Source organism: Staurois parvus, unplaced genomic scaffold (assembly GCF_062004578.1).
Source record: "Staurois parvus isolate SC_StPar_1 unplaced genomic scaffold, SC_StPar_1.0 ptg000445l, whole genome shotgun sequence".
Taxonomy (NCBI): Eukaryota; Metazoa; Chordata; class Amphibia; order Anura; family Ranidae; genus Staurois; species Staurois parvus.
In genome coordinates this window covers 8,820,949-8,843,803 of record NW_028318241.1, presented here as the reverse complement: position 1 = coordinate 8,843,803, position 22,855 = coordinate 8,820,949, and the positions used below count along the sequence as shown (strand labels likewise).

The following is a 22,855-nucleotide window of genomic DNA, read 5'->3' as shown; positions in this document are numbered from 1 at the left end:
AAATACCACCGAAAGAAAGCTCAATTCGTGGGAAAAAAAAAGGACAAATTTCATTTGGGTGCAGCATTGCATGGCCACGCAATTGTCAGTTAAAGTAACGCAAAAAATGGCCTGGTCAGGAAGGGGGGTAAATCCACAGGAGGGCAAGTGGTTAAACACGTCCATTAAAATTTTTTTTAAAAAAAATCAAATTTCATCATAAATTTACACCACAATGTATTCTGTGACACGTCTTTGCTAAAAAAAAAAAAAAAATCACAATATGTGTAAACTAATTGTTTTACGTGAAAGTTACAGCGTTACAAATGGCGGTATATATATGCGGTATACCTCTATGCCGACGACACACAAATCCATCTCTCAAACCCCCACCTCACCCCCTTGGTCTCCGCCCGAATCACACACCTGGTGAGCGACATATCAGACTGGATGTCGCTCCACTTCCTTTAACTGAACCTCTCCAAAACCGAGTTTCTTGTCTTCCCCCCCAGCCCGGACACCACCCCCCATTGACTTCTCCATCACATCCAACAACGCTACCATCAAACCCGCCCTGTAGGCCAGAGTACTTGGTGTCATTCTGGACTCCAACCTATCCTTCCAGCCCCAAGTCCAATCTTTAACAAACTCGTGCAGACTCCACCTCCGCAACATCGCCAAAATACGCACGTTCCTAACTCCAGAAACCACTAAACAGCTCATCCACTCCCTCATCATATCACGACTCGATTACTGCAACTCCCTCCTCACTGGCCTGCCTCGCCGCTGGCTATCCCCGCTTCAGTCCATCCTGAATACGGCTGCCAGACTCATTCACCTTTCCAAACGCTCTGTTTCCGCCACCCCCCTCTGCCAATCCCTCCACTGGCTTCCGATTGCGCAACGGATCAAATTCAAAATCCTAATACTGACGTACAAAGCTGTCCACCATACTGCCCCAAACTACATCACTGACCTAATATCCAAGTACTGCCCAGCACGCACACGCCGCTCCTCACAAGACCTCCTTCTCTCTAGTTCCCTGGTCTCCACCTCCCATGCCCGCCTCCAGGACTTCTCCAGGGTGTCATCCATCCTCTGGAACTCCCTGCCCCAACCCATCAGATTATCACCTACTCTCCTCTCCTTTAGGCGCACGCTGAAAACCCATCTCTCCAGGGAAGCCTACCTCACCCCCTGCTAACTTGCCGACCTCCTCCACTCTTCCTACCACTCCATCCCCCACAGCTATCTCCTCCTGTGCCACCATCCCCTCCCTCCTAGATTGTAAGCTCCAAAGAGCAGGGCCCTCAATCCCCTCATGTTTTGCATGGTATTGGTATTGTTCTGTCACATGTTCTGTCCCCCTTTGTAATGTACAGCGCTGAGCGAACTATTGGCGCTTTATAAATACTGTATAATAATAATACTGGAATTTTTTAATATTAGTAATAGCGACGATCAGTGACTTATAGCGGGACTCCAGCGGGCATTCTGACACTGGTGGGGGGGACTGACTGTCACTGACATCCCCAGTGACACTAATACAGAGATCAGTGCTAATAGAAATCACTAACACTGTACTAATGACACTGGGCAGCAAGGGGTTAACATCTGGGGCGATCAAAGGGTTAACGGTGTGCTGTTTTACAGTGTCAGCACATTGTTCTATATTGCTCTGCTATGCAGAGAAGAGATCTGTATTGTTTACATACAGACATCTCCCCTGTCAGTGATACTCGGCGGTCATCAGGTGCTGGTGGGGAATCACCGGCCGGGACCTGGTGATCGACAGCTGAAGCCCCAATGGCGGTGCAGGTAGGGTGATGTGCGCGCCCCCTACCCAGAAATGCAAAATTGCCTATATATACACATGTGATTTTGTGCAGCCCTGCCACTATGTAGCAGTATTTCTGCTATAGGGCGGCGGGCGCAAGCGGATAATTGAGCTATCTTGTAATATCTAGACTCCACAAGTGAAAACACAGCTAAAATTGGATAGGCTTATTTCAGCAGAACAAACTTTTCAAAGGAATCTGACTACTACTAGCAACAGTTACATTTCTGCTGTAATTTATTTTACTTAGGTTCTCAAAAAATCAGCTCCATGGCCTCATGTGTTTTCTGCTATGCTTTGTATTTTAGGACAGCTATCGCCCCCACAATAATGTTTTTAGTAGAAATTGCATAAAAACCGTCACTTACCATCAACTGGGTAAAGGTTGACACTTCTGCTGTTGCATTTTCCTGTTCCAGTTTTAGGATTTGTCCGTGTTTTGGAGGGCTGGACACCTGGAATGTTATTGTCCTGTTATTTATGTCACTCTGGTCATTGGTTACAGCTTTTAAAATCTCCGAAGAAATGACCCTCCACGTTCCTGGACAATGAAAAGATATATAGGAATCCATACAGTAGTAGATAAAAAAGTAGATAAAGACTCAAATAGCAAACAGAAGAAACACAAAAGGTAAATAAACACAAAGAACGTCTAATGTAACCATTTCATGATCATATGTCATTAAAGTTTGGACACACAGACCAAATTAAGCAGCATCAGTTAGCTTGACTATAGCTTTATGGCTCCATCAAGCTTAGACTCTAATTTATCAAATAAATGTTAGGGCCAACCTGGATATAGCCAAGATAATGTGATTATTATTGCATGATGAAATTAATGCAAATCACTGGGAGAACGTGCTTACCCCAAACACAGTACATACCAGGATGCCACAATGCTGCATACAATGCTGGCAAGAAAAAGTATGTGAACTGCTTTGATTATTCTGCAGTAATTTGTCATAAAAATGTGATGTGACCCTCATCTGAAGCTGGCCATACCATGGTTGGAAATTTGGCCAGTCGAATGATCAGTGCCCCTGGTTTAGTGCCTCTGGCAACACTGATCATTGTATTGTGATGGCGGGGAAGGTGCCCCACTGTCAGATTACAATACCATAGTGGGAAGGTTTTTCCTATGCTCCTCAAGTGAGTGGGTGGGAGAATTTTTTTTTCTGTTCAACCCCGATTGAAAAAACAAAAACAAAAAAAAAAAAACACGATCTATGTATGGGCTGCCTAAGTCACAATAATAGACAAACACAGAGTGCTTAAAGCATAGTTCCACTCAAAAGCAGAAGCTCCACTCATTTGCCTCCTCCACTGCCATATTTGGCACCTTTTGGGGGGGAGCGGATACCTGTTTTTGACAGTTACCAGCTCCCACTTCCGGCTCAGTTCACCACGGTGAAGTGAGCTGGATGTTCGGCCCCCTCCTTCGTCCCACAGTCTCCTGGGAACCTTCATGGGTCCCAGAAGACTACCAGACTATGAGAATGCACAGCGTGACTCACGCATGCCCAGTGGGCACCCGGCTGTGAAGCTGCAAGCAATAACAGCCTAGTGCCCAGTTGTGATGCCAGCACTGGGGGAGAAAAGAGGCAGAGAAGGGACAGCACGGATGAGGACAGCACTGAACCGAGGGACAGGTAAGTGTGCGTTTATTAAAAGTCAGCAGCTACAGTTTTTGTAGTTGCTGACTTTCAATAAACACAAAACTGAATGGAACTCCACTTTAGGCTGACAGGACAAAAATAGGCATGATTCTGTGATTTTTCGTGTCTTTATACACATTAAACACTCACAATGTGGGAGGAAACAGTAAATGAACCCTTGGTTTTTAATAGCTGGTTGAACCTCCTTTGGCAGCAATGAGTTCAACACAGAGGACATTTTGTAGCTCTGGATTAGACCTGCACAGTGTTCAGGAGGATGTTTTGACCATTCCTCTTTACAGGAGGTAGGTGCAGTATGTGGTATAGCGTTGCCCAGCTGAAATATGCAAGGCCTTCCCTGAAAAAGATGTCATCTGGATGGGACAATATGCTGCGCCCATGGTTATGTTCAGATATAGCTTCTTTGCATGATAGAGCGTTACCTTGCATTTTTGGATGGCATGGCAAACTGTTTCATAGACAATGATTTTTTAAAGTATTCCAGAGCCCATGCAGTGAAGTCCATCACATAATCATGCCTTTTTTTTTTCTTCCATGCAGTGCCATCGGAGGGCCTGAAGATTATGGACATCCAATATTGCGCTTCAGCCTTGTCCCTTGCACACAGAAATTTCTCCAGATTCTCAAAATCTTCTGATGACATTATGTACTGTAGATGATGATATAATGTATTTAACCAGTTCCCTACCGCACTATAGCCGAAGGACGGCTACAGTGTGGTTGTCTGGTTCTGGGATGACATCCATGGATGTCATTCCAGAACATGTCCCCTGCACGCCCCCAGTGCTGCCGGTGATCGGTGTCCTAAGGACACAGCTGATCATGGGATACGCTAAACGGCCAATCACAGCAACCTTTTACCACATGATCAGCTGTGTCCAATGACACAACAGATCACTGGGTTGCTGGTGATCACCTGGTTATCGGCTCCACTTTCCTCACACTGTTACAGCGTGAGGAAAGTACTGCCGAGAACCGGCAATTGTCAGCAAAGGGATCGGCACTGATCATCAGTGCTCAGCAGTACCACCCACCTGTGCCCTGCAGTGCCACCCACCTGTGCCCATCAGTACAACCCACCTGTGCCCAAAAGTGCTTCCCAGTGCCAGCTCATCAGTGGCGCCTATTAGTGCCCACAAGTGCTGCCTATCTGTGCCACCTCATCAGAGCCCATCAGTGCTGCCTATCAGTGCAGCCTCATCAATGCACATCAGTGAAGGATAAAAATTACCTGTTTGCAAAAAAATTTTTTTTTCAAATTTTTTGCTTTTTTTTTTTGTTTATAGCGCAAAAAATAAAACACCCAGCAGCAATTAAATACCACCAAAAGAAAGCTCTATTTGTGTGAAAAAAATTATACATATTTCATTTGGGTACAGTGTCGCATGACCACGCAATTGTCATTCAAAGTCCGACAGCACTGAAAGCTGAAAATTGGCCTGGGCAGGAAGGGGGTATAAGTGCCCAGTAGGCAAGTGGTTAAAGTCTTTGCAATTATACATTGGGGAACATGATCCTGAAATTGTTTGACAATGTTTGCATTCAACTATTCACAGATTGGTGAACCTCTGCCCATCTTTACATCTGAGACATTCTGACTCTAAGATGCCCTTTTTATACCCAATTGTGTTACGGACCTGTTGCCAATTAACCTAATTAGTTGCAACATGCTCTTCCAGCTGTTCCTTCTTAGTGCCACTTAATAATGTTCCCCAATGTATAATTGCAAAGACTTTAACCACTTTGCCAGCTTTCTGCCCTGTTCCAACTTTTTTGAGATGTGCTGCTGCCATCAATTAGAAAAAATACCTTATTAACTCTAACCTCCTTACTGTTAGTACAATAGGAGAAGTTTATTCTATAAAATGTATAACCTCTATATATCATAATTATGTAGTATGAAGGACTATATAATCTTACTGTGAGGAAGGTTTCAATTCAAGGCTAATGGCAGTAGGCCCTCTAAAACATGTGATTTGGTCATCAACATACTACAGATAAAGGAGGAGTGCAACTGCAGTGTCATAGTACTGCGATATAAATACAGACAGTCTATGTTGCTGTTGGTAATTCAAACATCTTTAAGCCAACAGCCTACTAATGCTAACCATATACTGTAAGATTTTAAAGATCTAAAAGATTACTCTATCTATGCTTACAGCATGGATGGATGAATCCTTCATGCCAGGCTTCTGTATTCTGACAACTGTCAGAATACCTGAACAGCCGCTGCTTGGCTGACAACTTTCAATGCAGCAGCTTTGATTTTAAAAGTATGGGAGGGTGGGTGGGAGGGGGCCAACAGGACCACCCACATAGAAAGTTTCAGGAGATTTATCAGGAACTGACCAAAGTTCACACAGTGTATGGTTTTTAATATCAACAGATATCAAACCGGACTGAAAGATCTACCTCTCCAGTGCCTCAACGTGGTCAATGCCAGGAAGAAACCAGGGAATCAGATGCATTAGTGGCCTTGGAGTAAAGTCTTGGTGATGCAGCCCTCCTTTGACTTGGAGATCAAACCAAAACTGGAAAAATGTCACATTAACTTTGTCGGCTCTAGCTCTGAGGAAGGGGACACATCCCTGGAAAGCGTCAGCAGGCCGACCTCACCACCAGTCGGAGACACTGCCATCACGTTGGGCCATCCCAGTGGTTTTATAAGCTTTTATATGCACCTTAATATGTGAGTATGTTTTTACATTTTTAATAAACCTTGGACAATGCACCACCTATCAACAGATATCAGCATGTTTATTTGGAGGAGGTCATTGATAAAAGATGGTTGCAGTACTTACCTGGAAATACACCAAGACCTTTATTTACTTCCAGATTTATAACTAGGGTTCTTGCAGTGATGCTAAAAATTTGTCTAGGTGCAAAATTCAAACCATCTGTAACTTGAAAGTTGAATCCCCCAGACATTGGTCCTAAAACAAGACCAGCAAAGAACACAACATCACCAAGGGTACCACACTTCCAGTTTAGTTCCAAGACAGGATATAGTAGATCATGAGGTTGGTTTACTAAAGGCAAATAGACTGCAAAAGTGCAGTTGCTTCAGAGCTTAGTAAATGAGGGGAAGCTCCCCTGACTTCCATCTTCCAACCACGTGCAAGCAAAAATATATATATAGATTTTTTTTTCCTTGCATATGATTGGGTATTCTTTGCAAAATGAATAGTCACCTTTTACTAAGCTCTGGAGCAACTGCACTTGCAGTCTATTTGCTCTTTAGTAAATCAACCCCCATTAATATTTCTACACTGTAAAAGGGACTGTTATAATCTGTTACAATGTTCCTAATTGGGTCATGTAAAATATTTCAACCGGGCCGCCAGTTTGACATCCCTGCGTTACATTGAATAATATTCATCTTTCAGAAATGTATCAAAAGTGAAAATATTTAAAGCTAAAGAGTGTTTGTTTTTCAAAAAAGTTCATAACCTAGAAGTTGACCCCCCCCCCCCCAAAAAAAAGAACGCAGCTTAAAGTTCCACTAAAATATCTTTAAATCTACAAAAATATTTTCTACACAGGCAGGCCATACATTATACTTTTTTTTTGTTCAACTAGCAGGTTGAGTGGGAAAAAAGGTGGATGGGGAATCACACCTAAAGCGTTAATTGTGTTCCCAGGTGGGGAACCTTCCCGCTGGCAGAATATAGTGATTGGTGTTGCTGGCTACAGCCAGCAGCACTGATCGCTCAGGAAAAGCCCCACAGGGTGGCTGTACACAAGTTGATCAATTTGTGAACAACCAGCTAGCTCATACCGGCCAAATATAAATCCATGTATGGCCAGCTTAACTCATTAATTGGCCCTGCAATCTCTTTTTCATGAAATAGTTTCTTACCATGTTTTTTTTACTACCTTGTAACATTCTCTGCGAGGTCTTGAACCTTTGGTTTTCACCGTTCACTCCCCCTCCTTTGCTTGGAACAAGCAATACAGATTAGTTGCACTGCTGTATGAACAATAAAAATCCCATAGTCCCTAGTACATCTTGGAAACGTGCAAAGGAGGGTGGCCCTGTTACTACATACAGTGGGACCATAGAGAACAAATGTAAATATATGCACTCAGTTGCAGCTCAGCTGGCTCTCCCCAAATGCTACTATGCTTTTGTGAACAAACATTTCAGAGTATACCAGATGCAAGTCCCTGGAAATCCAACATAAACTAGAAATCATTTAGATCTTCATTTGCTCACCATTGTGCACAAACACAAGCTGTCCATTATTTATGTGCTGCTGGGTGAAATTGAGAATACTCCGATCTGGGTGGGATTTCAGTGAGAGGTGGCCATTGCTGGGTGGTGTGATGAAGTACACCAGATCAGCTGGAGAGGTGTCCTTATCTTCAGCCAACAGATCGTTAGAAGTCACTTCTGTCAAAGAGCCGACCCAGACCTAAAAGACACATGAAATAGGTGCTTTAATGCAAGGTCAGTCTTCATGGATCAATGGCATGGAGCTTTATAACCTACTGAGCAGGGCCCTCGGTTTCCTCTTGTACCAAATTGTATTGTAATTGTAATTTTCTAAAGTGCTGCGCAAACTGTTGGTGCTATATAAATCCTGTATAATAATAATACTGTACCCTTCGTATTACCAGATGGCTACCTTTGTACAAAGCACTAAATTGAAACCATTCCCGACATCTACACATTATTGTCAGTACTGCAAATTCACAAATTTCCTATAAACAGCTTGCAAAGGGATTAATATCAATTATGTTTCAAAAATTGCCTTGATAAACCCCATTGCATGGCACCACCATTTTAACCATCAGAAGATTTACCCCCCTTGTTGACCAGGCCATTTTTTGCGATATGGCGCTGAGTTACTTTAACGGTCATGCAACGCTGTACAAAAAAAAATGTGTCTTTTTTGCTCCACAAATAGAGTTTTCTTTTGGTTGTATTTGATCACCTCTGCATTTTTTACTTTTTGCGTTATAAACAAAAAAAAAAAAGACCAACAATTTTGAAAAAAACAAAACAAAAAAACTTTTTTATTTTCTGTTATAAAACATATCCAATATAAAAATGCTAAAAAATCTAATTTCTTCACAAACTTAGGCCAACGTGTATTCTGCTACATATTTTTGGTATAAAAAAAACCCCCAAAACGTGTATATTGATTAGTTTGCGCAAAAGTTATAGCATCTACAAACTATGGGACATAGACTGGAATTTTTTTTTTTAATACTAGTAATGGCGGTGGTCAGCGACTTATAACAGGACTGTGATATTGCGGCGGACATTTTTGCACTAAAATGACATTTTGTGGGAACCAGTGACACGAATACAGCGATCAGTGCTAAAAATATGTACCGACACTGTACTAATGACACTGGCTGGGAAGGGGTAAACAACTAGGGTGATCAAAGGGTTAACTGTGTGCTTGGTGTACACTAGGTCATGCTTTTAATAGGGGAAGTGAAGGATCATGTTCCCACCTTTGCTAGAACAGAACAGAGCTCTTGTCTACATAGGCAGAGCTCTGTTCTGGCTGAAGATCGGTGGGTGCCGGCAGACATCATTTTATCAGCACTCGCAGATCGGCTTCTACTGTGAGTATTCACAGAGGTCACAGATGTTGGGGCCTTCACCCATCCAGATAGTAGTGGGCTTAGAGCTTTGAGCTCTACAGTATGTAAAGGAACTGATGGTTTAGGCAACAAAAGAGGGTAAGGAATTAGAGGTGGACAGCATTGGAAGGGTGCCTGCAGTAGGACTAAGCAGGGGAGCAGGTTTATTACAAAAAACATCTTGGAAGGCTTGATATTGTTGAGGAAGCACCAGAGAGGTGGTGACCTCAGCCACAGGTACAGAGTGAGGTGGAAGAACTTTAGAGAGACAAGTCTTATGGCATTGTGACCCCCATGACAATACTTGGCCAGAGTTCCAGTCTAGGTAGGGTGAGTGTTTCTGCAACCATGGAAGTCCAAGAATGATGGGACTTGAAGACTTAGGAAGGATCAGAAAGGAGATTTCCTCACGATGAAGAACACCAACATGCATAGTTACAGAGTTAGTTTGGCACCATAGGGGGTCCTATGGCCAAGGTAGAGCCATCAACTAAAGATACTGATAGGAGTGTCATCAAGAGGACAAGAGGAATGCCCAATTCAGTGGCCAATGATAGCTCGATGAAGTTCCCGGCTGCCCCAGAGTTCACATATGCAGAAACCTGATACGAGTTCAGGGCCCAAAGAGTGGAGACAGGTATGATAAATAGAGGGAAGGTAGCGAAATTCAGGTTCTGGTCTAGATCACCTCCCTCAGAGTGACCTAGACCCGAGAGTTTCCCGGACGGACAGAACAGGACTTTATTATAGGACCTTCAGCCCCACAGTAAAGGCATAGGCCAAGTCTTAGGCTATGCGATCGCTCTTGTGGAGTGGGGAGTGTTTGGCCTAACTGCATAGGCTCTTCAGATGCCGGTACAGTTGCAGAGGTGGATTGATCAAGGGATTTCTGGAAAACAGGAGCTAAACAACCCACGGGGGCGACGTGGACCAGCCCTTTCCAGATCTCACAGCGGAGATCGATTTGAATGCCAACAGCAATCAAGTCATCCAGGGTGGTGGGTATGTTTCTTCCAGCTAGTTCATCCTTAATATGGTCCACTAGACTCTGCCAAAAGGTTGCAGAAAGGGCCTCATTATTCCATGCCAGTCCCAAAGATAAGGTGCGAAACTGAACTGCATATTGACCAAGTCATGCCACCTTGATGAAGAAGAGCTCGCGCAGCAAATGAAGTTCTGCCGGGCACATTGAAGGTTTTACTGAATGCTTGCTGGAAGGCTGAGAAACTGAAAATAGTAGGATCTTAACGCTCCCACAGTGGCAAGGCCCAAGCCAGAGCTTCACCACAAAGGAGTGAAATCATGTACGCCACCTTGGACCGGTCAGTAGGAAAATGGTGGGCTTCTAGCTCAAAGTGAATTAAGCACTGATTGATGAAGCTCCGACCAGCTTTGGGATCACAAGAGAAGCGAGACGGTGGAGGCAGCTGGAGTTTTGAAGGACTGAAGCTGGAGTTTTGAAGTGGACACAACCTACAGCTGATTAAAACGGGAGGAAAGTTCCTGCAGACACTGCATAATTTGTTCTTGATAGGCCTTCTGGACATCGACTGTCAGGGATCCGGGTATGACCAGAGATGTGTGGACCAACACAGGGAAACACAAACTTCAGGTATAGTATAAAACAATACAATTTATTAAAGGCTAAACAATACATAAATGCAGTGCAAGGCTAAACATAAACACAGTGCAAACAAAACCAAACCTCCAACAGATAACAATATGTACAACACCAAACAAAGTTGGGCAGGCCGGGTCGGTAGCTAATGGGCAGACAAGGTACAAGGAGCAGGCAGGAGAGTGGTCAGGAGTAGCCGAGGTCGCTACAGGCAGATTTCATGCGGAGTCAGGATCAAAGCAGAGAGTCAGGCAGGCAGGATGCAGGATCAGGATACAGGGCACAAGGGAGCAATACACCAAGGCACTGACTGCAGGCCTGGTCCTGCTTAAATATACCTCCTGCAAACAGCCTCAGGTGATGGCCTGATTGCAGGAGTGAGACACTGGATGCTGAGAGCACCCGCTGGCCAGCACTGGTACTGCAGCCCACAAGGCAGGTAAGCCCCAGCACTACCAGAGATAAGACCATTCCTGACATCGACTCTCTGCGCCAAACACTGAAGTTGTTCCAGAAGAGACTGCGGTGTCTCAGAGTATCTCACGGCCTGAGCAAACTGTCAAGTGTTTGTGGTAGTGAGCCCCTGTAGATCGCCAACTCAGGGTTTTCCAGAGCACGAAGTCTAAGCCCCAGCCTGCTTCTTCACCAGGACCCCTGATGGTGGGGATGGACTTGCAGCAAGCAGGAACCAGGTTGTGGCTCCCAGGTAAGCCCAGCTGAGGATGCGGAGACTGCTCACGTGAGCAGAGTACTATAGCAGGAGAAAGCAGGAAATCCGGTAGACGTGCCAAGGTCAGGATGGGCGGAGAACAAGCAAAGTCGGTGGATGAAGCTGGGATAGGTACACGGGTAGCCAGATACAGTTGCAAGAAAAAGTATGTGAACCCCTTGGGATTACGTGGAGTTTTGCATGAATTGGGCATAAAATGTGCTCTGAACGTCATCTAAGTCACAACAATAGAAAAACACAGTCTGCTGAACATAATACTACACAAACATTAGATATTGCCATGGTTTAATTGCACATGACATGTAAACATTCACAGTGCAGGGAGGAAAAAGTATGTGAGGCCCTAGCTTAAGGACTTCTCCCAGAGCTAATTGGAGCCAGGAGTGAGCCAACTTTGACACCAATCAGTGTGATGATATTGGATGTGTTGCTGACAGCTGTCCTGTCCTTAAAAAACACACACCTTTTTTGGGTTTACTGGTTTCAAGAAGCACGGTCTGATGTGAACCATGCCTCGCAGAAAAGAGCTCTCAGAAGACCTACGATCAAGAATTGTTGACTTGCATGAAGCTGGAAAGGGTTACAAAAGTATCTCCAAAAGCCTTGATGTTCATGTGTCCATGGTAAAACAGACTGTCTACAAATGGAGAAAGTTTAGCACTGTTGCTACTCTCCCTAGGAATGGTCATCCTGTAAAAATGACTGCAAGAGCACAGCGCAGAATGCTGCATGAGGTAAAGAAGAATCCCAGAGTGTCAGCTAAAGACCTACAGAAATCTCTGGCACATGCTAACATTTTTGTTGACACATCTACAATAATGAAAACATTAAACAAGAATGGAGTACATGGGAGGACACCACGGAGGAAGCCATTGCTGTCCAAAAAGAATATTGCAGCACGTTTGAAGTTTGCAAAAGAGCACCTGGATGTTCCACAGCACTACTGGCAAAATATACTGTGGACAGATGAAACCAAGATTGAGTTGTTTGGGAAGAAAACACAACACTATGTGTGGAGAAAAAAAGGCACAGCACACCAACATCAAAACCTCATCCCCACTGTAAAACATAGCGGATGGAGCATCATGGTTTGGGGCTGCTTTGCTGCCTCAGGGCCTGGACGGATTGTTGTCATTGATGGGAAAATGAATTCCAGAGTTTATCAAGGCATTTTGCAGGAAAACGTACGACCATTTGTCCGCCAACTGAAGCTCCGCAGAGGATGGGTGATGCAACAGGACAATGACCCAAAGCATACAAGTAATTCAACAAAACAATGGCTGCAACAGCACAGAATACGCCTTCTGGAGTGGCCCAGTCAGAGTCCTGACCTCAACCCGATTGAAATGCTGTGGCATGACCTTAAGAGAGCGATTCACACCAGACATCCCAAGAATATTGCTACACTGAAACAGTTTTGTGAAGAGGAGTGGTCCAAAATTACTCCAGATCGATGTGCAGGTCTGATCTGCAACTACAGGAAACGTTTGGTTGAGGTTATTGCTGCCAAAGAAGGGTCAACCAGTTATTAAGTCCAAAGGTTCACATACTTTTTCCTCCCTGCACTGTGAATGTTTACAGGTTATGTGCAATTAAACCATGGCAACATCTAATGTTTGTGTAGTATTATGTTCAGCAGACTGTGTTCTTCTATTGTTGTGACTTAGATGACGTTCAGAGCACATTTTATGCCCAATTCATGCAAAACTCCATGTAATCCCAAGGGGTTCACATACTTTTTTTTGCAACTGTACAAGAGTAGCAATAAATGGGAGCTCAGAGAACTAAGAGGTTGCTCTGTGGGCTAGACTGAGCATGTCTTATATAGACAAGCAAACTAGGAGGCGGGCCAGGTAGTGATGGAAGGGAAGAAAATAAAACTCAGAAAATAGGAGGCGATGCCCATAGGTGAGCACAGACAAACCACACATGTGAAAGGAATCAGGGTAGGAAAAGCACTGCAGCAAGGAGGTAAGAATACACAAACAAGAAACTGCAGGCTAACTTGTGACAGCTAGTCTCATATCAAAAATGAAGCAATTACTGAAGATACAAAAATTCTCAAAAGACAAAATAAAACTTTGGAAATGATGTAGTGTATTATATTCTCTCTTTTCTGAGCATGCGTGGTCTTCTGATGTTTTTTTTGAATGAATGCTGTACTGATTAAACAAAAATCGCTCCTTCTGGTATCGTACGAGAAAAGTTTTTGTGTTTGTTCCTTCAAACAATTTAGCATGAACTCTCATGATTGGCTCTTGAAACCTGTGTACTAATAATCAGATGTTTGAACGCTTGCTTCGAAAGCGGTATTTTTCGTCCGATTTTCTTATCATTTGTACTAGGCATTAAGCTTTGTTGGATAAAAAGTGAATACTCATTGATCCTACTGACGAGATAAAATAAAGCTTTATTGACTTCAACAAATCACATGCTAGAAATGTATTTTTTTTAAATACGCATATGAGTAGTGAGAACAGGTTCACCCTAGTTGGTAAAGCACTCACATGTATCCCCAGTAACAATCACCTTTCACCACATGCTATGGGTATACTGCATGGTATACTGGGTGTAGCAAGATGGCCGCTGCCGGAACTGAGTCTCCACATACCGGAAATGACGTACTGTCACGTGGCAGCGGCCATCTTGCTACACCCAGTATACCATGCAGTACACCCATAGCATGTGGTGAAAGGCGATTGTTACTGGGGATACATGTGAGTGCTTTACCAACTTTTATCTGCAATTTAAATAAAAAGATACTGCACCATGGAAGGTTTCTTGCTTTATACCCTATATATGTTACCTTGAGTGGAGGAGGAGTGAATAAGGTGTGCTGAGCAGAGGTCTTTTTCCTATCCCATGGTCCCTGTGATGTGATGAGGAGTGGAGTGGAGAGGATCTGTTACTGTTTATTATAGCCCTGTGTGGGTCAATGTGTGGAGGTGAGCAGGCATTGCTGCCATTTGAGGATTTCTGTTCATTTTTCACTGGAGTGAAGATCACATCAGCACAGATTCACTTGCATGGACTTTATGTTCTCAATTAACACATATATAATTTGATTGGTTTGACGTTTGTATATACACAGTGTGTTTTTAGAGATATTGATAAATAGCACGGGAATTTTTTCTTCTTAAAGAATCACTTCACAATTATCTGTAGTTTGTCACATATTCAAGGTCATGTTTCACTTATACTTGTGGAAAAAGATATTTATTTGTTTGCAATTATTTGTCACTGAGCACTATTGTGTGTGCACGGCTAGTAATATATAATATTTATCTGTATTTAATAGATAGGATTTATAGCGCTTCACTATTTACAGTTACTTAGTACATTAGTGTGATGGTCACTGGGAAGAATGCTCCTTACATTTGTGGCCTTAGGGAAGAATCTCTCCTTACAGATGGCTAAAAAGATCATTGGTGTCAGTGGTTACTTATCTAAGAGGCAGGAATTGCACAAGGAACCCCTAGCAGCCTCTGGAGGAACCCTGGTTGAGACTGGTTAAATTTGTCAACATATAGGAATCCTTGAAATAACTTTCCAGTCCCAGGGAACCACTTTTAAAAATTAATATATCTACAACTCATGATATATTAGTGTGATGCTCAGTAGGAAGAATGTTCGTTACACTTGGAACATGTGGTCATTGGAAAGAATTACCCCCTTACAAACAGCGAAAAAGATCAATGGTGTCAGTGGGAACTTATCTGAGAGGAAGAAACTGCTCATTGTATAAGGAACCCCTAGCAAGCGCTGGAGGAACCATAGGGGTTCCATGGAACCATGGTTGAAAAACATACACTGGCTGTCACAGCAATATGTCAATGGACTATTTTTGGTGTTTATTTAATTTCCATTCTCTCTTTTCAATTATGTCCTCCCTATAAACTTAACAATATATGCATGGACGCTCTAAATGCATTTGCATTTCTACTAGTACTATGGATGGGTTAATGCACCCAGTGTATGTTTACATTCCTGTCTTCCATACCATATAAAACAGGCACTGGAAGGAGAATCTATAATTCCAAACTAAAATCATTAAAATATGGAACAGCACTTAAGCAAAATGTCAGTCACATAAAAATGCTTTCAGGAAAAAGTGAAGTGAATTTGTGTTTTACCCAAACAAAAAATAGGAAATGTATTTAATATCTTGCATGGCAAGCAAGCTGTGGTACCAATAGCAACTGGATTCTAGTGTTAAAACTATAAATGTGGGTTCTGATAGCTTACTACAGGAAAGGCTTTTGAACTAGGGTTCTTCTAGAGACTGCCAGGAGTTCCTTGATCAGTGAAAAATGACTACCGATCTCCTACCTACTATGATTACCAATATAAGGGGCGATTTCCCTCTGACGTTTAATGTACGTGATCACTTCTCTACGTTGTGCAAGAGGGCTTGTTCTTAACTCATCCCCAATGTAAAGCAACATTTCTCCACTGACCACTAATGAAGGGGGCACTTTAACCCTGACAACTAGAGTACAAGGACTTTTTTTCTTTTTTTTTTTTTTTAACAGCTGATATTTCTTTCTGGTTGTTAATAATTTATTTTAATGATTACTCAGGTATAGAGCAAGGGAAGGTTGGCTCTGGGCATCAAATATTCTAGGTATGCCAATTGCTTTATTCTTTTATTTAAATATTTCAACAGCTTACTAATCCCGAGCGTTACAATGAAATATAGCAAGAATAGTTTTTAGCAGGCATTCCCTGGGACCTCAAAATTAGTTCAAGGGTTCTTCCAGGGTAAAAGGGTTCAGAAAAGCTGCTATAGGAAAAACCCAGTTTTTCTTTAAGTCCTGGTTTACACCGAATGCAGCTTTGAAATCATGCTACTACAGCTGAAGTAGTGAAATTTCATATGCTGGCTTGTCAACATCTGTTTGCCTTCATGCACAGATGTCAATGCACGCCACACATCAAATCAACATACACCTTGTTCCAAATTATTATGCAAATTCTATTTAAGTGTCACAAAGATTAAATATTTTGTTTTTCAGCATTGTGTCTCGGGGCTCTTTTGATCACTGAAAACAATCTCGGACACCTGTGATAATTAGATTGGCCGGTGAGTCCAATTTAAGGAAAAACTACTAAAGGACGGTGTTCCACATTATTAAGCAGAGCACCATTTTCAAGCAATATGGGGAAGAAAAAGGATCTCTCTGCTGCCGAAAAGAGTGAAATAGTTCAATGCCTTGGACGAGGTATGAAAACATTAGATATTTCACGAAAACTTAAGCGTGATCATCACACTATTAAGAGATTTGTGGCTGATTCAGAGCACAGACGGGTTCCTGCAGATAAAGGCACATTGAGGAAGATTTCTGACAGATCCATGCATCGGATCAAGAGAGCAGCTGCTAAAATACCATTACATAGCAGCAAACAGATATTTGAAGCTGCTGGTGCCTCTGGAATCCCACGGACATCAAGGTGTAGAGTCCTCCAGAGTCTTGCAACTGTGCATAAACCTTCTATTCGGCCACCAATAACCAATGCTCACAAGCAGAAACGGCTGCATTGGGCAGAAAAATACATGAAGACTAATTTTCAAATAGTCCTGTTCACTGATGAGTGCCGTGCAACCCTGGATGGTCCAGATGGATAGAGTAGTGGATGGTTGGTGGACGGCCACCCTGTTCCAACAATGCTGCAACATCAGCAAGGTGGTGGTGGAGTCATGTTTTGGGCCGGAATCATGGGAACAGAGCTGGTCAGCCCCTTTAGGGGCCCCAAAGGTGTAAAGATGACCTCTGCAAAGTATGTGGAGTTTATGACTAACCACTTTCTTCCCTGGTATAGAAGGAAGAACTATGCTTTCCGTAATAAAATCATCTTCATGCATAACAATGCACCATCTCATGCTGCAAATAATACCTCTGCATCAATGGCTGTTATGGGGATAAAAGGAGAGAAAGTCATGGTGTGACCTCCATCCTCCCCTGACCTCAATCCTATTGAGAACCTTTGGAGCATACTCAAGCAAAAGATCTATGAGGGTGGGAGGCAGTTTACATCCAAACAGCAGCTCTGGGAGGCTATTCTGACATCTTGCAAACAAATTCAAGCAGAAACTGTCCAAAAACTCACAAGTTCAATGGATGCAAGACTTGTGAAGCTGCTATCAAATAAGGGGTCCTATGTTAAAATGTAACGTGACCTGTTAAAATGTTTAAAAAGTTAAAATGTTGTTAAAAGTTTGATTGAAATAGCTTTTGATTTCAGTAAATATGCTGCAAACACAACAAATGACAATTTTCAGTTCTTTACAACCTATAAAGTGTTTTGAAATTTACTGTGCGTTATAATTTGGAACAGTGCATTGTAAGTTTTTTATGTTTAAAAAAAATACTGTTATCATTAGGAGGTTTGTTCTATAAAATTTGAATTGTACTCTTAATAGTTCATAACATGAGAATTATGCTGACTGTTATTTACATCAATTATTTAGGTAAATGAGAAAAATATAATTTGCATAATAAATTTGGAACATGGTGTAAATAGCGCAAGAACAATTTTCAAAATCGGTGCAAGTCGGAGTTGCACTGTTTGAACGGTTCCATAGGCACAAATAGGGTGCAACTTTGAACTATCAAACCAGGTGACAAAACGCATTGGTGTGAACAGGGGCTCAATGTTAAAACAAACTTGTGTGTGTTCCTCTACAAACACATGCTTGAGTGAAATTCACTGGAACACAACAAATGAAGAATAAAAGGCTGTGGGACAATACACACAGTTTAGTATTAGGGTGTGGTCTCTTTTCTATTCTACATACTTACTCGAAAAATGTTGTTGGATGTTATGACTGGGTATTCATCATTTATGGGTAGAACAGACACAAATATGGACTGTGGGAGACTTTGTTTGGAGACCTCTGTATTATTCAAAATTATCGTAAAATTATCCTCCAAGGTTTCACTACCATCATGGATATAATAGATCAATTCCTGTTCCACCTTAAAATACATAAATAAAAAAAGAAATTACAGGTGTACATATACTATTGGCATACTACACATTCAATTTGAGTTAAGTAAAAAAGTAAACCATTGTCCAGTAATTTATTCCTTCAAAATGATTCAATATTTTTTAAAAAGGGCACAAGTTTATTAGCTTTCGAGGTGTTTGCGTGTCTTTACCGTGGTGTAATTAGTTTCCTACAGATTTTAGACAGCTGTAGGATAGTTTTGTTTTTTAAGAATATAACAGCTCCTGCTGTAACTACGGTCTTCTATGGACATGAGCAGTGCAGCTCTCTTCCCTTCTCTAAATGCAGTGTCGCTGACTGTTGTGTGCCAGCAAGATGCATTGGAGTACTATTCAAAATTAAATGATATTGCTATGCACCATTATTATTATACAGTATTTATAGAGCGCCAAAAGGTTTGCTCAGCGCTGTACATTAGCGAGGGGGACAGAACATGAGACAATCCAGTAACAATACAATACACGAGGGGTTCGAGGGCCCTGCTCTTTCGAGCTTACAATCTAGGAAATCAAATGCAACACACTTCAGTGCATCCGGCCTTAAGGGTTTAACAAGAATGGGGCCTTATGTAATCTTGCAGCTCAATACTTCAGGGTAATGTTTTACTGTAAAGAGGAATTCCAGGTATGGATATTTTATAGTTATATTGGTCCAGCTTGGATCAATGTAACAATACATATACCATATCTAGCCAATGCCCCTGGAAGCGGGGGAATTGCTGAAGTAGACTCTGATACTCCAGTGATCTCCACTAGCTTACAGTTCCTGCACTGAGCAGCTGCCTTGTTGCGTTCTGAAAACAGGAGGTTGGCCACTCAGCACAGGCACCACCCAGAGAATGCTTTGCATTTTCTGTATGAATAAAAATCATTCTCGGATTAGATGAGGTGGACAGCGTGACGTCACCTCCTCACCTCTCAAAAACAAGTTGCAGATTTACTAATATGCTAAGAACTGAAATCTATAATCTTATTTTTAAAATTAAGTAGGCATTGCACTCTTAGCCACCAATAGGAATACTTTAACTGTTGGAGACTCTGGTAAACTAAAGTCTGATCGATTGTTGTAGGTTAGGCTGGTTCACGTTTACATTTTAAAATGAATGGTAATTTATTACATTTTTCTCTTGCATTATTTACCCATCACTGCATTTATTACTTACGAACTCACTGCATTTGCAGGTTGCACTAGTCAATGACCAACATCTTTCAAGTCAGTGACTCAAGTAATATTGAATTGTGTTGCGTATGTGTACCGATTTCCTCAGACTACAGGGAAGAATCTGGTTGTTTGTGTTAGAAACAGAAATCATGTTACATGGTATTGAAAACCATTTATACAAGCTCTCTTCTAAACAATGAGAACTTAGACACTATTGCATTTTGGGCTAAAGTAATTTGGTAGTTAAATACTTCTATTGTGTTTTAAGGTATTCTGATTATACAATGCTTATAGGAAAATAATGGTCAACAATAGGGTGACCTTTTAAAATATTTGACCCAAGGCATGTATGATACAACCATGCCATCTAGAGGTTAAATTGGAGAATATTACATCAGTGTAATAAGGTAGAAAAGGATGCGCCCATGTGGGATTGGCTACCCAAAACTTTCCAAATAACAAGTCGTTAGATTAAAGCTGACAGGAGGACTCTATGATGATTTAACACCAAGGAAGATCTCTGCCAGAACCTAAAGACTTTTAGCCCAATCTCCTGCAACTGTTTTAAAGCAAGCCTGGGGTCTGTGTTGCCTATGGAGATTGTGATGCCTCTATAAATCGGAGCCAAGTAACTTTTCAGCGTATTACTATTGTACACAGAACATAGTTTCGCTAGGAAGTAGGTACCATTTTGCTTGTTATAGGTATATCTGTCTGTCTTGTATTGTATTCCTATAACTGTAGTATGTTGTATATACAGCATTTTTGTTTAGTAAAAGCACATTATTACATTACAGAGGTCTAAGCTTCCTTGCTTATAACGCAAAGTAACTTTTATTAAACACAAAGCGAAACAGGAATCCACTGCATTGGCTTGATAGCTAAGAAACTACCAGAAGCAGAGGTCAGTAATGGAAGCCTCCATATTTATTTCTATGCATTTTGTTTTTAATTACACCAAAAACTTAACCTTAGGAGTTTTAATATGGAAATTACCTGTTTTTTGGTAAAGCTGGACAACCTTATTCCAGGAAATCTTGTGTTTTCAATGTAACCATGAGCAGGAGGATAAAGAAGAACAAACTCAGAATTGAAATTCTGGAAGTGTTTGCTAGGTACATGCAGGAATTCCTGTATCAAGGCCTTAGATGCCCCTTCCTTGACAGTAATATTTTGAACCTCCAGTGGAATCTGGATTGGGATTATATCTACAGATACAGTTATGCCCATTATCTCCCTTACACCATTGGTCACATCTAATGTAAAGTTGTCTTGCAACCGGCCAGCCTCTGTTTGCACATACTGAATGTCATCATTGTTAATATCTTGCTGCGTAAACACCATCACAGACAGATCATCAGGAAAACGGTGTACCAGGGAATCAAGTCTGCGTATATATCCATATTTCGGAGGCGTGGCCACAGTGAAAATGATTTCACCAGGTGTGTTATCCTCATGGACAACCTGAATTAGAAAAAGTAAAAATAAAACATAAATAAGAGCTACAAATGTTTATAAAATGTACTTCAAGTTTAAGTTTTCAATTTAGAATTATGATAAAAAGACTTAAAATAATTACTGTTAAGTATGGTCTATGCCAATGGGATTTGAGCTTCTGCCAATGCGGTTTACTTTCAGATACGTCTTGCATTTGATATCAGTTTCAGAAACTTCTGTGATCATTCAGAATTCATTGACAGGGGAACTGGACCTACAATTGATCACCTTCTGAACTGCATTTTACCTCCTCAAAAGAAGCATCAACTGCAATCTCATTGATTTTGAGAAAATCAGTTTTGGCAGGAACAAAAACCCAGTGAAAAAAGTGCTAAAAGGAATAACTAAGAACCACAAACAGAGGACCATGGCTTGAGATAAATCACTGGCTCTTTGAATGGTATATATTGTTTTATTAATGTAGAACTATAGGCAAAACTTTTTTTTTCTGTTTTTACTTTCACTTTTGATCACAGCAGTAAACAGGACAATTGGAGAGGGTGAATTTCCCTAACGGACACACACAGGAATAAAAAGCTGACAGGTGTTTTAATCCCTCCCCACTCTATCCAAAACTAAAAAATGTTTTGCCTTTAGTTATACTTTATTCTAATCCCCACTTCACAGTACCACTTCAACCTAACGTGTCTGTGTTAAATAACATTGCATGTTAAAAACATAAATATCCCTAATGCTTTTTTAATCAAGATCTGAAATTAAGTTTACACCCAGCTACGTTGTTCTTTTCCACAATGTGATACACAGGCCCACACTTCCCAGAAGTTTACATATGTATATACTGTACAATGCAGAACCCCCACTCCTATTTCAGGAGAACAGCAGCTTACTGGGGAGACAACACTTGGCTATTAGCCAAGATTTTGTGGCACCATACTGCTTAAAGTAAAAATGCAAAGTGACATGCCATGAACAGATTTATTGTAAACCAAGCAACAACAATCAGCAGATACCACATCAAGCCTTTGTGCAATGTCTGCTGATGCTTGTGGTTTGATCTATAATAAACCTCCTTTTCTTATCACATGACTTTTGTGGACCATTTTCCCTTATTTCACTGTGTTATCTACAGCCAGGTTAGACAGAGGCCCTGCAAATTCTTTGCAAACTGGATGATGGCCAAGTATCTTGGCGGTAGCACTAAATATATTTTACACAAGTACTGCTTCAGGGCAGTTAGCCCAAGATAAGTGCAAAATATTGGAAGTGAAAGTATGCTGCAGGTACTTATTCAGATGCACAAAGCTGTTCACCTAGAACTGATAGTATAACTACAATATGTAAGAAGAGGAAAAATTACCCACACCTTTCATTTATCTCCGGAAGCCTTTAGCAGAGAGATCTCTGTATCAGAGTTCCTAGCTCTACCAACCCACTCATGTCATTGCAAAAGGATCTTATTTAATAATGCAGTAAGACCACATAAGTGGAAATGTTGGGAGGACATGTAGAGGAAGAAGAGTTAGGCAAAACCAGCTGTGGGTGTTCTATTCCATCAACATCTGTTTTGGGGAAGGGGGTTAACAACCATTTATTTATTTTTAGGTCTTTAGTCAATGGGTAACTTAATACTATCTAGAAACCAATAGGTTTATCTTCATCTAAAACGATGTTGGGTACAAATATACCCCCCAAAACATAAAAGTAGCAAAGTCAACTTACAACTCCTTTAACATGACAGTACAGTATGCAAATGTCTTACACCTGACATTTTAAGATGGATTTAATCAGT

The 22,855-nt window shown here is 41.5% G+C and overlaps 1 protein-coding gene across 1 annotated transcript in view; it reads right to left on the bottom strand.

The window, feature by feature from the left end:
* LOC149453929 (chondroitin sulfate proteoglycan 4-like) overlaps positions 1 to 22,855 on the bottom strand; it is a 72,868-nt gene that overhangs the window by 14,241 nt on the left and 35,772 nt on the right. The window contains exons 4-8 of the mRNA XM_089688090.1: positions 20,605 to 21,072; positions 18,239 to 18,415; positions 7,709 to 7,907; positions 6,294 to 6,425; positions 2,185 to 2,357 (exon numbers count right to left, since the gene is read on the bottom strand). Of these exons, the coding sequence (XP_089544216.1) occupies positions 2,185 to 2,357; positions 6,294 to 6,425; positions 7,709 to 7,907; positions 18,239 to 18,415; positions 20,605 to 21,072 (1,149 nt within the window). The remainder of the gene's footprint in view (positions 1 to 2,184; positions 2,358 to 6,293; positions 6,426 to 7,708; positions 7,908 to 18,238; positions 18,416 to 20,604; positions 21,073 to 22,855) is intronic.